General features: G+C 37.7%; 1 protein-coding gene across 37 annotated transcripts in view; it reads left to right on the top strand.

The window, feature by feature from the left end:
* The window catches only part of RIMS2 (regulating synaptic membrane exocytosis 2), a 466,824-nt gene that overhangs the window by 407,532 nt on the left and 42,361 nt on the right, over window positions 1–16,931 (top strand). For 25 of the 37 annotated variants that reach the window (XM_071803874.1, XM_071803876.1, XM_071803868.1 and 22 more), the window contains one exon: window positions 7,067–7,308. The exons of 9 other annotated variants lie outside the window; for them this stretch is intronic. In XM_071803874.1, coding sequence (XP_071659975.1) covers window positions 7,067–7,308 — 242 coding nt within the window. The remainder of the gene's footprint in view (window positions 1–7,066; window positions 7,309–16,931) is intronic. 3 more of the 37 variants (XM_071803870.1, XM_071803881.1, XM_071803871.1) reach the window with 2 other exon arrangements.

Raw genomic sequence — 16,931 nt, 5'->3', positions numbered from 1 at the left:
ACGAGGTGCAGGGAGAGAGTTGTTCACCTTACAAGAGTCTAATTATTGTTTTGATAAGTCGAGGAGAAAGAAATGAGATGGTGCCAGAGGATGTCTGAAAGGATCTGATCTTTGCTTTTTGAATGACTGTGGTATCCTAAGGTTTGGGTTTAAACCTGTTTGTTGTTTGTATTTCTTGTCTATGGAGAATGACTGAGTCAGTGTATTTTTCCTAGTTTAGCCTTTCTTGTTGCTGCCTATTGGATTGTTTAGTGTACAGAAAGAACAGGAAGTACTACCGTGTGCAACAAAAGAGGACACCTGCAAAAATCCTGATCAGGTTCTTTAACCCATGGGACGTCATAAATGCTTTTTATAGCAGTAACAGCTTTCAGGGGACTCATTATCTTTAGTTCCTCCAACCCCATTCTGGTTGGATTGCCACATATTTTACATCATGATGAAGCATAAAGACTCCCAGGTGTCAGTGTGGTTTTTTGGTTTGTGTTTTGGTTTTTTTAGTTTATTTGTTTTTCTGGCCTAAACAAAAGACGACTGAGGAAATTTGGCACTTACTGTACTAACCAGCCAGTTTCTATAACAAGTTTGTTTCTGTAGGCAAGAATCTGAAAAAATAGTGAGATGCCATCCAACTCTAAAACTGGTTCAAAAGCTGCAGCCAAAGATTGCAGGTTTTTAACTGTGGAGACAGGATGAGACTTTCTGTTTGGTACATACGAAACAATGAGGATTCAGTGTGTCTGCAGCTGCTTCATGGAAAATATCACAGCAGTCAACCATATCATTATAATCAATTAATTCTAAAATTAGTATTTTCTTGTTAGATTATTAAACACCTTTAAAGCATGAATAAGTCAATCACAAATTGGGAGAGGCTGGATGAAGTTTCTGACTTGTTTTTTACTACTTCAAGCAGATGGTCTGTCTAAAGCAGGAGATACAAAGACTGAAGCAAAGATCTTACAAGAAATACTTCTCTGCCTCCCTTCTGGGAGGATTTCCTTAGGCACTTTATGGTATTTCCCCTGGCTATGCATCAACTGCAAAAGGCATTGTTTTCCAAGTACCCAGTTTTGGGCATTGTATTTTGGAAGTGTTTATTTGCCACTGTTTTGTAATATTTCTGTGATTCAGCACAGATATTGATAAACTGTAGTTTCTGATTATCTGTTATAGCTGCAGTCTGGAAAACCTTGACAGCAAATTTGATTCCAGAGAATAATTGCACTCAGTGTTTTGAAAACAAGTGAGTCTCTGCAAAGAGATCTTGAAGATTAGTGCCTTTAAGAAACCCAGAAACTCAACACTGCGTTTTCCAGAAGGCTATATATGAATACCAATTTTGTACTTCCTTATGATTTTTGTTTAAAAGCATAAAGAAAAAGCTTACAGGCTAGAATTGACCTGTAGAATATCAATTTGAGAACAATGTCAGATTTCTAGCATCATGGAATCATAGAATCATTTGGGTTACCAAATACCTTTAAGATCATCAACTCCAAAATTTAACTTAAGTGCCACATCTGCATGTCTTTAAAACACCTCCAAGGATGGTGACTCAACCACTTCCCTGGGCAGCCTGTTCCAATGCCTGACAGCCCTTTCCATGAAATAATTTTTTCCTAATCTAAACCTCCCCTGGTGCAACTTGAGGCCATTTCCTCTTGTCCTGTCACTTGCTACTTGGGAGAAGAGACCAACATCCTCCATGCTACAACCTCCTTTCAGGTAGTTGTAGACAGCAATAAGGTCTCCCCTCAGCCTCCTTTTCTCCAGGCTAAACAGCCCCAGCTTCCTCAACCACTCCTCATAGGACTTGCGCTCCAGACCCCTCACCAGCTTTGTCCCCCTCCTCTGAACTCTCTCCAGCACCTCAATGTCCTTCTTGTGATGAAGGGCCCAAAACTGAAAACGGTATTTGACGTGGGGCCTCACCAGTGAGTACAGGGGGACAATTACTTCCCTAGCCTTCTGACCACACTGTTCCTTATACAAGCCACCTTTCTGGCCACCTGGGCACACTGTTGGCTCATGTTCAGCCGCTGTCAATCAACAGCCCCAGATCCTTTTCCACCAGATAGCTTTCCAGCCACTCTTCCCTGAGCCTGTAGCGCTGCCTGGGGTTGTTGTGACCCAAGTGCAGGACCCAGCACTTGGTCCTATTGAATCTCAAGTTCTGCTTTAGCTTTGAGAAACCTCTGTTTGGGGAAGGATGTAAACTAGCTGTGTATATGTAAGCTGTCAAGGTCAGAGAACAGGCCTGAGCCATTTTATTAACTACGATACATGTGGCACAGGGGTCTTCAATGACAATAAGGACTGTATTAAATTTCCTGTCAAAGGTATCTGTTGGTCTGACTCCGCCTGAGTTGGTCAGCATGGTATATTGTTAAGAATAACATCTGGTGCTTAGCATTGTTGTAGTCCACCATTGGATTTAAATTACACAGGTTTATAGACGTCTTGCTCTCATTTTTTTTTCTAATGTCTTATTTTTCTCTTATTTTGAAGAACGTTCTGCTTTAGCTTTGAGAATGTATTAGTCTAAAATTTTTCTGTAGTGTAGGTGGTCGCAAACAGTTAAGAAAATGTGCTGTAAAATACGTAGGAAGCTGCCATGCCAAACTTGATCCTGATTATCTGGAATAATTATCACTTGGGAAAATGTAAATATGCTTAAAACCTGGTTTGAGTTTGCTTTAAGTAGACTGTTTTAATTGATTATCAGATTTCAGGGTTCGTTTCACACCTAGCAGTTATTATTCATTTAACTTGAATTTGAGTATTCCCTCTGCTTGTTCCTAGAGAGATTACATAGGAATACTATATTTTAGGAAGGGCATACAAAGTTGGTTCTCTCAATTGAGAAAAACTAGAAAAGAAAGTGATTGAAGTGGAAGACTGAGTAGAGAAATCTTTCCTATTTCTCTGTTCACTGGAAAACTGAAGCATCTGACGTGACTTTCTAGCCTACTCATGCGACAGAGACCTCTCTGTGGTTCTCAGTGTCCTCAGGTGGTTTCTTGGATTTAGCAGTAGCTCAGAAACTAATATTACCACCTGAACTTTGCCCATCACCCTGCTCTTGTTCATCCCCATAAGCCATAGTCAGTGGCCTGGCTGTCACTCTCACCCTGCTGTTGCTGTTGACTGCCACTCAGCTGGGACTGTGTGATGATATTGTTCTTGTTTTGATTCTAATAAGGGTGATTATTATGCCATTGTATACATGTGATTGGGACTAGCGTAGTTAATTCTTTTATTTAATGTGTTGTTTGTTTGGTTTTTTGTTTGTTTTCCCCACCTGGATGATATTCTCTTTGAGGGGGATATTTTTAAGATGAGTATTAGATGAGACGCCTTGAAAAACCTGGGTTTAGTGCCTTCTCTATTCCTTGACTCATCTCATATATTACTTTTATTTAATGTCAGTTTTAAAATATTGTTACACATATTTAACTGGGTGCATGTGTGGTTACATTTGTGTATGTGTATAATACATGTAAAGAAAACTTCAAGTTATTTTTGTTTCCTGTTAAGAGAAAAGGTTGTAGTGTTTACTCTTTCTTACTCTGAAGTCCATCTTATATTTCTGTTACTCAAGAAAGGAACCAAACCTGACATACAACTCTCTATTTTTCTGGGAATAATAAATTTCTGTCACTGTGAAAAGGTGTTCTGGGTAGAAGGATAGCTTTGCTGGTAAGGATACCAAGCATCTACCAAGAATAATTAGTGAGTGAGGGTTGGATGGCCAGGATGAGTTCAGCGTGCTGATGAAGTAGGTGCTCATAACCACTGCAGATTTACTATGACACACTTACAAGCCACTCAGAACTCTCCTAGTACTTATTTCTCAAAGACTTTTTGTTGAGAGAGGAGTTGAGACTTTCTCCGGGAACTGTTTGCTAGTTGGGAGAATAACAAAAATGTCTTTTCTGCTGCTTTTAGGAGGGAGCAGGGGGTGGGCAGAACTCAAAGCTTTAATTAAAGCAAATATCTTTAGAACTCTACATGAAAAAATAGAGTTTTGCAAATGAACTTTCAATATTAGTAATTTGTACTAGTATTTGGTATATCAACACAAATCTAAATCCCTTTTTTTACTTGAAAACTCTTTCATGCTTTCCTTAATTGGTCAAAAGAATGTGGCTCAATGAAGTCTACCTCCTTGTTGACAGGTGTACACAGCAAAGCTTCATTTTGTGATACAAAAGCCTTTAGACAGCAGGCAAGGGGCAAGTTTTTGTAATGCATAGTACTTTCCTAGTTAAATGAATAGTGAAATTATAGCAACTTTGTTTGCATGCCAGCGTTTTTAAGCACATCGATTACTTTAATAAGGGTAATTCTTGTAATCCATAGCACTAAAATAGAATTATACATCTTCGGAAATTACACATGAAGCACCTCAAAGGCACATTAAACTCAGGAAATGGGAACCTTCTTCTCAGTGTAAGTTTTATGAGAAAATGGAATATTTCTGTTTTCACTGCTATGACAGAAGACCTTTCCTAAATGTTAATAGCACTTATAAAGCAATGTCATAATTATTATTACTAGATATGACAAGAACCCACTGATTTTCTGGATATCATTCTTGAAAAATGGATCATTGGAACAGGTTGTACTGCAAGCAGGAAAATTGTTAGTATGCTTCCACTATCAGTTTGTGCTGTGTGAATGAGCTCCCACGTGAAATAGCAGAAATTCAGTAATGACTTACACAACACTCTTTCCCCAAAGGGGCATTCATAAGATCTCTCTCCAGGGATACGTTTTCAAAACTGTTTCAGAAACTAAATAGCTCTGTGTTTCTACTCCTGTGTCAAATTTGAACTGATTTTTTAAAATATTAAAAAAAAGAGAGACCTGTCAGAAAACAGAGTCACATTAGTAATATTTCCTTAGAGAACTGGGTTACAAATAGCATTACTGGATAAGGGGCTCTAATTTTCTGATTCTTAGAAAAATTTTGCATAAGATAAAGTTGGAGATACTAGCTCTTCCCAACACTGTTCTTCCTAGATGTCTCTTGCATTTTGTATGTGCAAGGTAGTCATAGTGTTGAAACTGAGAACTAGTTTCTGCGGCATCTTGTTTCTGTGAATCAGTCCCTGTAGTTGTTAGTTTGAAAGCAAATAAAGTGTGTGATGTTATAATGTTACAAGTTTGTTCCTATAGTCCTAAAAAGACCCAGAAATAGAGATCCCCTTTTTTTTTTCCTTCCTTGCCTTCCTCTTTACTCACTTCCTACCCTTCTCTTTCCTTAGTGTTAAATGTACCAATATGAGTCAGTGTGAACCAACATAGAACAACAAGAGTTAAAAAAGGATAAGAAAAAAACTGTCAGGTTACCACTGTGATGCAGTCTTCTGTTATTGTCTGTCCACAAAAGGCCACTAAGTCTCTCTCTGAGCTTTGTTTTGTGCCTCTCCATTTTGTGATCCAAACTCTCATTCATATTTGCTCTTCTATCTTCCTTCAGAAGCACATCCGATATTTTTTTTTACTTGATGGCAGAGGTTCAGTTCTATGAACTGTTTTCCTCTGTGTTGTGGCTTAATTCCAAGCATTTTGTGCCTTCATGCACATGCAGTTGTCAACTAAAGAGCAAAGCACTTGATGGGTACCTCCCAAATATCTCAAACAGTTGCATTGTTGTTCCAAATCTGACACCTCATCCCATTTCCCCTTGAGTCAGTGGGAAGAGACCCAGTGGTCCATTTGTTTTTGAGGACACTGCATTAAATCCATAGATAAGTTTTGTGTGACAATATGTCTATCATAAAAGCTTCATAAAGAAGCAATAAAAACTTACTTTTTTGAAATAGATTCAGGCCACTGTAGAAAAGTGGAAATGAGTATGGCTATACACACTAAAATTTACTCGAGAGCCATTTACTGAACAGTAAAGCTCTAGGAATAGCCTTTGCATGTTTTTGAAAATCTGTTTAAAAAATAGAAATATTCTTTGTTAGCCTCTACATACTGGTGATTTAACACTGAAATGAATAATTTCCCCTGGTTTCCAGAAATATTCCACTGTTTTGGGGATTGTCTAAGATTGTATCTAGTGGGGACTTTCCAGTGAGACGCACTGTACAGAACAGAATAATAAAGGTTTAAGTTCTGTGCGTGAACTTCACTGAAATAGAAACATTCTCTATGTATTCTCAGCCCAACATGAACTCCAGAGTTTCCAGGTCTGGATGTTTGTCCAGACACCTACCAGTTAGATGTCAGGGCAAAATTTGGATAGGTACTGCTGCCACCACTGTATATTGTCATTTCTGTGCAAACGAAAGGTCCCTTAGTCTTCATGTTGTGAAATGCTGCAGCAGGTAATTTAGATGCAGCCACATCAAATGTGTAGAAACAGTCTATAATGAGCACAAAAGGTGTATTAGAATTAAATTCCATTTATTGGTAATGATGATCTATGTCACATAGCAATAAAGTGTTGTATGAAATACATATAAAATACATGTAGTCATGGCTGAAGAGAGAGAACAAATAAAACTACCATTGTTCATGACTGTGTAATTTCATCAAAATCACAAGATGACTGAGCTAAAAGAGATTACTGAAAACATCCTTTAAATGTCTGAGTGTTTAGAAATGAAAGCTAGACTTCAGAGTGATATCCACTCAGTATTGAATCAAGTGTCTGTTTCCCAGGGGAATACAGATTATGTGAGAAAAAGCGTGGCAGACCATTGATTACAGAATTTAAATTTCCCAAGCAAAAAATGCATATATGATATACTGATGTATTAATTCTTAGATATGCTTTTGCTACTAATGTCTTTTCAGACAATCAGTAAATAAGATCTTGTTATTTAAAACAAAATTTTGAGGAGCCAAGTATGTTTACAGGAGACCAAACAGGAACCTAAAATTAAAGTTTCTGCTTTTTACCTCTCAAGAACTGAACCCTACCTGTGTGAATTAGCTGCTTCTACCCTCCAGTCTCCCAAAACCTTCCATCTGAAACCTGTCCTTTTCTGTCTTCCCCTTTTTACTCTTCTTTGTCTGCACCGTTTACCCATCCACTGGCTGACAGTGTCTTTACATCCAAAATGCAAAGCAGACAGATGGGCACCTCAGGAAAGAACATGACTAAGAGCACCAGCATCGGCGGGGACATGTACACACTGGAGAAGAATGATGGCAGCCAGTCGGACACTGCAGTGGGCACTGTTGGTGGTGGTGGCAAAAAGAGACGCTCCAGCATCGGTGCAAAGATGGTCGCCATCGTGGGTCTCTCACGAAAAAGCCGTAGCACGTCACAACTCAGCCAAACTGGTAGGAACTGGATTTTTTTCCCCCTCACAAATTATCACTTAAATGTTTATAATGTTTATGTATTATGGTTTAATAATTTGGATATCTTGTTGCCTAATCAACACTGTTCTACGGAATGAAGAATATAGTCAAACATCTTTTTTTCTCTGGACATTTACTAAACTATTCTTTTCTTAGCAAAGATCCTTTTCAGGTTGGACTGAGGCTTTTATTTTCTACTTGCTGAAACCTGCTTAATGCACTAATTCCTTGCTTCTCAGGAGACAACATGAGCTGCTCTACTTCCATTTGGGGGGAATCCTTCCTGCGAGTTTGTGAAGGGTTGCTGAAATGTTGCAAAAGTGCTTTGCTTTTGTCACAAATAGTGTTTGCGTATTTCAGTATGTTTTTTTCTTTTTATCATTCGAAAATGCGACCTTATTTTGAAATGAAACAATTTTAATTAACAAAATGGTATATATTATTACTCTGGTACAACTGTTGTATTTCTTTTTAATTGATTTCTTTGCAGCCTACAGGCATATTCACCATCAGTATAAATTTTTCTCATTTCTGTTTATCTTGGTTAAAATTTGATGTTAAAATATTCTACCTAGGAAAGAAGGAGAGTTTTTCTGCTTCGATGCCTAAAGCATTTAAAATCTTACACATTTTTTTCTGTTCTTCCTATTTCAGGGAAAATCCATATAATGCACTCTGAAAAGCTCTCATTGTCAATTAAGAAAGCTGTATAGGATGAGTGTAATTAAATGGAAAAACATTACTTGTATTTAAATGACATATACATTAAAAAGTGTTTAAGCAAATTCTATAGTTATACACATATATGTATTTATATATTTCAAAGTATATACATAAGATATATTGTATGTTCAATGTTTAAGAAAAACTGTTGTAACATTGTCATATGGTTCAATATATATATATGTATATATATATGGTTCAACATATACATGTGTGTACATATATATATATGTTCAGCTGTGTGTGGTCCCATCTGAAGCTCTCCATTGTGCTAACCACCATTCAAACATTAATAAGAGATTTTTCAGTTCTCTGGAAAATTTATATTGTGAAACCCAAGTGATAAGAGTTTTAATATATGAGTAAATGGAACAAAACAATTATTTGCAATGTCAGAAATTGTGGTAAATTTTTAATGTAAACTTTTGCAGGAGGCGGATTTAAAGTACCTGGAAAGAGTGGAAGTAAAAAAGAGGGTAAAGGAAGGGTAAGGAAGAGGGGTGACAGTGCAGATGAAGGAGTAGTACAGAAAGAGAGGAGGGAGCTTGAGTGTGCACCTTACTGAATGTGATACGAGACAGGAAGGAATGAAGGAGAGGAATGAACGTATACAGTGAAAGCTCTGAATAACAGTCAGACAGTGATGACTCCATCAGTAGGCAAGTCTTTGCAGGAGTCTCATGTTTTACCAGCTCACTCACAGGCTATGAAAATGCTAGTTTCATATGCATTTCTATTTTTACTGAGTTCAAATGCATGCGAGGCAAAAGATGAAGTCATCTTTATACAAATCTGGAAAATGTCTGGTTGGGCAAGAAATAAACTTAGCCACTTACTCACCTAGAAATCTAAATTTTACTCATGTAACAGTGTTGCTGTGTTTGAATATCAAGTCAAATACAATGCACTAGATTATTAGTTCTGATCTAATATTGTGTCTCTTACTGTAAAAGATATCAAATGAAGGATGTCAGCTCTTTGCATGCTGTTCAAATATGTCTCAGCACTAGAATCTGTACTGTGTGGCTCACCTAGATTTGATTGAATACCATGCTGTCTTAGTTATTTTGGACTTCCACTCTGAAGTTTTTCTCTCTATTATATCCAGTGACTTACCCAACAACTCATTAAGCGCTCAAGTCAGGGACAAATGTGAAATGCAACTCTTTCAAAAGTGCTCGAGGTCTCTTGACCCATTGAGTGTGAATGGGATGGTTTGGAAAAGGAGCTGTGTTTCAGTGCTATTAGTGGAGCAGCAGAAACCAGGGGAGCTGGCTCGACTCTGGCCAGCAGCCTTTCTCCCTCGGCTGCTCCCTGGAGAGGTCTGTGCTCAGGGGTGGCCGCTGCCTGGCCCCAACAAGAGCAGCCATTGCACCTCCAGCTGCCGCCTTCCGAAAAGGCCTCTTGTGTATCAGTTGGATATGGGTTGTTGTGCTGAGCTGTTACACCAGCTCCTGCTGGCCATTTTGACCATGCTTCTGAAGGGCCACATTGTCTGGTGGCCAAATGTGGCTGCACCTGGCAGGACAGGCATGTGTACCATTCAGATAGTTGGGTCATGCAAGCACGCTGATGATACGGTGGGCAAGCCTGTGGCCACAAGTCAGCACCAGGAGGAAGTATGTGTACGATGCTGTGTCTCCAGTGGTACAACGTGATGGCCTGTTGGTTGGTGAGTGTGAGCTCACATCATGAATTGTTTTGGGTGTCTTAAGCATCCATCAGCACATGTTGGACACTAGTAAATATCGGACACTAGTGTTATACATGAATGCTGGAGGTTTAAAACTTGCAGTTAATGTATTTAATGAATTTATAAATTTCCCCTGTCTGTCTCATCATGTTCCTGTTTTCACACGGTAAGTGCCTGCACCAGGAATCATGTTTTGGTACAAGCATTGATACAAGGGCAGGGATCAAAACGTTAATGTGCTGTAGATATCCTGTAAGTACAGTTTTCTGGAACTGAGAGTCAGGGGATACTCAGGTGGCAAGGCAAGAGGACCACAGAGAAACTGGTCAAAATATAAAGGGTTCTTAGGTATTTTTTTAAGAAATTATCTCATTCAGGTGAGAGGCAAGTATCATCTCTTTACATATCAGGCTTGAAAAAGCATACCAATATCATGAGATAACAATACTACTTGTATAGAAAGTTGTGATTATATTTATAGCAAGTAGGCGTTTATAAACTGTGTGTCATATGGAAGTCAGTGAAAAAATGCCTATCAGTATCTCTGAAGTTTTTTCCAAGTGTTTTGTAGAGCATAGTTGTATTGCAGTGGTTTTCTTCATTCATATTTTATAACTAAATCTATGCCAGAAGTTTTTTTGAAAGTAGGCCATCATGACTGCTTTCAGAACCATGAATCAGATTTACCATAAATGCCTTAAAAGGTATGTTTTTACTGTCTTTTTGAATTAATTTTATTTTTTTCTTGTTCCTTGGCATGGTATTACAAATTGGCACTCAAAATACATACAACAAAGTAGTTTTTATTCTGATTTGGAATTCTTTCAGTATATTCAGGTAGGAATGGTGGTTTGGGTTTTTTGCAGGCAAAGGGTATGTTGATTGTTGTTACAGGTGAGAGTAAAAGGAGTAATAGTAATAATAATAATAGTAAAAAAAATTAACACCTAACAATGGTATTTGGATTTCATTCAACTATGGCTAGTGACTATTCTGTTTTGGGAGGCCTCCAGACAGAGAATTGAATACATCTGAAATATGACAAAAACCTTAATAAGCAATGCTCTTTTCTCCCCAGACATATACAGTCTTAATTTCCTAGAAAATTGCTAATCCAGTAACTCTGCTGACCAAGCCCATCAAAGGTAATTTATGAGAGTAAAATGATAACTCAAGAAGTTGAAGAGATCTGACCTCATTAACATAGGCCCTAGGAACTGGTCTTTTCAGATTATCATAGCAAGAGAATCCAAATGTGTTCTCATACCATTACATGAAAAGATCTTAAGTGGTGCTCTGTGGATCACTATTGTTATGAGAAAAGAATAAGCAGAAAAAATGCCAGAGTTAACACCATGGGAATACTGAAAACATGAATAAAAATAGATGAGACTCATTCTCTGGTTACCATTTGGGCTTAAAGGAGAGTTGTAATTTATTTTTTAAAAGTTCATTCTACTTTTAACAATGTGTATCACTGCTGTGCTATTTCTTTCCTATAATTTATTTAAATGTAAAATTGAAGTGTGAGAATGTACAGGATAAGTATTTTGTGAACTGTTTTTATATATTTCAAAGCAATTAAGGAAAAAAAAAAGCCTCAAAACTCCTGCAATTTCTTTAACCTTGAAATCAAGCTAATGGTTGGATGACACAAAAGTAATTTTACTTAAAATAAATATTAGGTAAGACTTTAGCAAAAGACAATATACAATAGAGCAGCAAGGTAAATCAAAATTTATTTTAGTTCTGGTTCTTGTACCTTTTCATTGCTACAAAAAATAGATAAAGTACTACTCCATACACTTGAGTGAAGCAATAATTACTATAAGCTAAATTTGGCAAGTTAGAGAGAGTTTTTGTTGCAACCTTCAGGTCTTGATTCCACAGACAAAACTGTCTTTCTTTACAGAGGAAAGCAAAACACAAGTTGCAAATCCAAACCAGCATCTTAACTGTGTTTGCTTGGCTATTCCTATCTGGAATGCAATCCTTATCCTGCTGAATAGCCCTGAGGGAATGGATGATCAGGCTTGCATACAGGTGCAGACCTGTAACTCTCAGGTGTTTTTCATTAATGAGTGAAGTCTTTGTCCTCTTCTAATTGCAAGATCTTAGATCTCCCTTTCAACTTACATGCACTGTCTCTGGCAGGTGGATACCTGGGTGTCTTGACTTCCTTTATTTAGCTGACATTTCTCCTTAAGCTGGGAAAATATTTTGTCTTGTCTTTAGTTAGCGAAGACTTATTGCATTTGCAGGCTGATTATATCCAAAAGCCTAAGCAGTTTAATTTATGTTTTCAAGACTTTTTTAGAGTCTGGACCATGTCATGGACCATACATACTAAAACATTTCCTCTGTGTGTGTACATACAGTCACATGGACAGGGCCCAGTGCACTCTCAGAGACTTAGTCCCATGACGTCTTTGGGTATACAACCGCAATAGGTGGCATCTATTAAAATAGATGACAAAAAGCGTGTAACAGTATGAATGGAGAGTGACCAGTGCCTGCAGAGAGGTGTAACCATGTGGTTGAGCGTTACTCCAACAGCCCTTCATATGAAAACAGAGCAGGGTCAACTGACACTGCCTGAGCTCCAGCTTCTCTGTGGCGACTTGTTGCTCCATGTAAGCTCATTATTTGTTCTAATAGGTGAATTCTTCCAAGATAAAAATCACAGGAAAACCACTGATAGACTATGCAAGGTCAACCAAGACACAGACAAGTAATAAAACCTATTAAAATCTCATGAGAACCAAAAAACCTTTTTTTTTTTTTTAATGACCAAGATAAAGGCGGTCCTGTAGCATGAAGATCAACTTTGGCAAGATGCCATGTGTGGCATGGCATTAGAGGGTTATAAAAGTGTAGTTTTGGGACAGTGTGTAATAGTGTCCTGAGCTCTCTTAATATCCTTTATAAGTTTGTTGGGGTTAAACTATGACATTATATTCTTGAAGTTATATTTCTCTGCAGAAAAAAAAAGGGGCAAAAAACAGTTGACTCAGTGCAAATAAAACGATGATTGCTCTTGAGAGAATTGAATAACGTTCATCATAAAGAGGCTTTTCCATTTTAACAAATTCTGGAGAGGTCCAAAAGGTGATCCCAGTGAAAAAGGTTAAAGTATATTGAACTGTTGATATTTTATGGCTACATCTTTTCTTAGAAGGAATGAAAGAGAAGTAAAGCTTGAGTGGGATTTTATTTTCTCTCTCTCTGCATGTGTGTGTGTGAAAAGCCAAATTTTTGATTCTGTATGGTTTGTAGGGTGTCGAAACTATGGTCTAAAGTACTGTATTCATAAGTAGAACAGTCTCACTTATGTCTGTCATGAACCAACCATTTAGTCTGTAAAGCAATTTCCTCAGTTATTGAAATCTGTAGGGAACATTGGTCTTGTATGGAGTTTCATATTTCTCAATTCAAAGTTCAGATTTATATAAAAACAGTCTTGTACCACACATACAGTACATATGTTTCCTACTAAAAAGATGATGATTAATCACTTCCACCAGTGGTAACTAAAAGAAAAATTACATTGATCGCCTTTTATTGTTAAAAAGGAGATCCAATATGCCAAGTAAACAGCTTACGGAACTAAAAGCATATTTGTTTTCATAATATACATTGTTACTTTCTATCCCTAGAACAAATCTATGTGGCCAAAATAGCAACCGAAGTTATCATTCACTACTTTAAATCTGGCCATGTATTTTTTTTTTACATCACATATATAATTCAGGTGATTCGAAGCAAGCCATTGGTTTGGGGTTTTATTTCCTCTCCTATTCCAGAGAAAGATTGCTTTAATGTGTTGTATTATAGTTGTACCATTGTTCTTGATGTGTAATCTCTTTTAGTTTCAACATAAACCCATATTACATTGATAGAAATATAGGATTAGCAGTTGACAAGAGATTAAGGCTAATTTGTCCTCCTGATTAATTGAGGATTGTGACTTGAATCCTTTACCGAAGAGAAAGTACCATTATAATAAACATAGTACCAAGAGCATTAATCAGCTTTTACTAAATAAATTCTGGAGAGTAGCTAATAAATAAATAGACTGTAATTGCAATCTAAAAAGGCTGATTACACAGGCTTTTAACTATATTTTATTAAGGTGACAGATTTTTTGTTTTAAATTGTTTTCTTCCACATGTAGAAAAAGACTAGGAGAGAAGATAAGGCAGTACAAAATTTATGCAACTCTCCTCAAGGGATTTTCTGTAGAGGAGTTAGGTATATGTTTGAGTCCTCATATTTTCATAAAGCTTCAGTGAGAGATGGATGCAGTGAAAAGAAATACATAGCTGAGGTGTCATAACTGAACTCTAGGCAGTGCTAGTTATGATCTTCTAGAATTACTCTGGAAGACACTTCTCATACAGAAAGTATGGGAGAGACCTCATGCCATATATAAGTGGAAATTCCAGGTAGATGAGAAGGAAGTCCTGTAATGAGAAGAAGGAAGTCTTGTAATGAGACTTGGAAGGAAGAAGAAATTGTTTTATATTTGGACAAAATGTGCAGGTCGTTACACTAACTGAGCAAGACTGCCCCATTCACAAATTACTCATTGAGCTCTCTAATATGTAGTTACCAGCTCAGTGAGATATGCACCTGTGAGATTTCCAGATGACTGTGGCAGAAGTAAAATTAAAAACCCCAGTTGTAGGCGTTTGAATGATTAAAACACTCTACTTATATTTCCAAAAATGATTTTCTGTGTTCCTAAACCTTTCAATAAAAAGCAACTTACTTAGATTACCACCTGATTTCATTAATAAGGGAAAAAAAGGAGAAAGCTGTGAGATCAGAACATTTAGCTTGACGTTTCACGAGTTTTCTTCCTTTTCATAACTAGAGGTAAAAATAGAGAGAGAAATGTAGGGTGATCTTTCATGGTAAGAATGCTGCTGTGCTACCTTCTTATTCAGAGCAGATGAATTCTCAGAAGATCCTTGCTAAAAAATATATATCCATATAATTGACAAACTTTCAAGATATTTACTTCTGCTTTCACAGTAAACAAGTTTGTTTTTTTATTTCTTTGTGTTGTTACATAAGGAAAACCCATCACAGTCCTTTCTGAATTAATTCAATCTGGAGAGCATTTATTTTTTAGGCTACGTGAGAGCTATTCAAAAGAATAATTTAGACTTTCCTTCAAAAAGCTTCAGTTTGAAAACTCCTTTTGGGATTTTTATAATCCCTTAGTTAACATGTGATATATGTGAATTTCTTGTTGAATATTCTGTAAAAAAGGGCTCTGACTTCATCATAGTGAAACTGGAGAGTGAAAAGAACTCTGTAGGGCAGGGGTGTCAAACTCATTTTTACAGGGGGACCGCATCAGCCTCACAGTTGCCTTCAAAGGGCCAAATGTAATTTTAGGACTGTATAAATGTAACTACTCCTATGCCCATGCTGTAGAGTAATTTCATGCTTTTACTCCAGCAGTTACTCAGTTTTCAGTTTGCCTGAAACATCTAGAATATTTACCTGTTCTGTGTATCTATGTAGTTTACATTTTAGGCAAGAAAATTCAATTTTAGTTGTTTCCAGTTGAATTAATTTTGCTAGTTTTGTCAGGTTTTTACATAGCCACCTCAATGACTACTGTTTGTATTGTCACAGAAGGATAGTACCAGTATTATTTAGTGTCTTTGTGGGGAACACAGACGTCGTATTGAGCACAAACTTAACAAGTTTGTGGATAACACCAAGCTGAGTGGTGTGGTTAATACTCTAGAGGGAAGGGATGCCATCTAGAGAGACCTTGACAGGCTTGAGTGGTGGGCCTGTGTGAACATCATGAAGTTCAACAAGTCCAAGTGTAAAGTCCTGCACCTGGGCTGGGGCAATCTGAAACATGGATATAGGCTGGGTGATGATTGGATTGAGAGCAGCGCTATGGCAAAGGACTTGAGGGTACTGGTGGATGAAAGGTTGGACATGAGCCGGCAATGTGCACCTGCAGCCCACAAGGCAAATTGTATCCTGGGCTGCATCAAAGGAAGCGTGGCCAAAAGGTCCAGGGAGGTGATTCTGCCCCTCTGCCCTACTCTGGTGAGACCGCACCTGGAGTCCTGCGTCCAGCTATGGGGCCCCCAACATAAGGAAAACATGCACCTGCTCAAGCAGCTCCAGAGGAGGCCACAAGATGATCAGAGGGATGGAACACCTCTCCAATGAGGACAAGCTGAGAGAGTTGGGGCTGTTCAGCCTGGAGAAGAGAAGGCTCTGGGGAGACCTTTTTGCGGCCTTTCAGTTCTTAAACGGGGCCTACAAGAAAGATGGGGACTCTTTATTGAGTGTGTAGTGATAGGACAAGGGGTAACAGTTTAAAACTGGAAAAGGATAGATTTAGATTAGATATTAGAAAGAAATTCTTCACCATGAGGATGATGAGACACTGGAACAGACTGCCTAAACAAGTTGTGGATACCCCATCCCTGGAAAAGTTCAAGGCCAGTCTGGATGGGGCTTTGAGAAAGCTGGTCTAGTGGAAGGTGTCCCTGCGCATGACAGGAGGGTTGGAACTAGATGATCTTTAAGGTCCCTTCCAATGCAAACCATCCTACAATTCTATGTTTCCACACATTGCTCTATGAAGCACCTTCACTAAATAACAATGTGCTGTGAGAGGAGGTTTACTTCAGATCTCCAAAGGCCAGCAGGAAGAGGGCTGTTGTACTTTACTCTTGGACAGTTATCAGAATCAGGGATTTAGCACCAAAAATAAATAAATATGACATCTATTTTTACAGATTAATTAGGGCTGCATCTCTTTTTTTTAAATTTAATATTTCATAATAATAAGGATTTCCTTCATTATACTTAAACTACATGAAATATTAAGGGTCCCTTAGCAAATCATATCTCAATATTGAGATATTAACACTACTCATGCAATCAACAATACTCTTAATACCCTTTTGATAGATGAATGTTAAAAATCATTAAAATAGCCCTGAAACTAAAGGTGGTGTCAGCGGCATGCTTTTCAGACTAATTCAGAATGATTCTCTGGCTTTAACTGATAGGTAACTTATGTAGAATCTGAAGTATTAAAAAAAAAAAAAAAGAGTTTTACTGCACTCTCATATTACCGTTTTCAGCTGTCTTTCATATGCCTGTATTACAAATAAGGCTAATCTGTGCCCTCCATTGG

Source organism: Patagioenas fasciata, chromosome 2 (genome assembly GCF_037038585.1).
Source record: "Patagioenas fasciata isolate bPatFas1 chromosome 2, bPatFas1.hap1, whole genome shotgun sequence".
NCBI lineage: Eukaryota > Metazoa > Chordata > Aves > Columbiformes > Columbidae > Patagioenas > Patagioenas fasciata.
The sequence above is the reverse complement of the archived record's forward strand: the minus strand, read 5'-3'. Positions and strand labels throughout refer to the sequence as shown.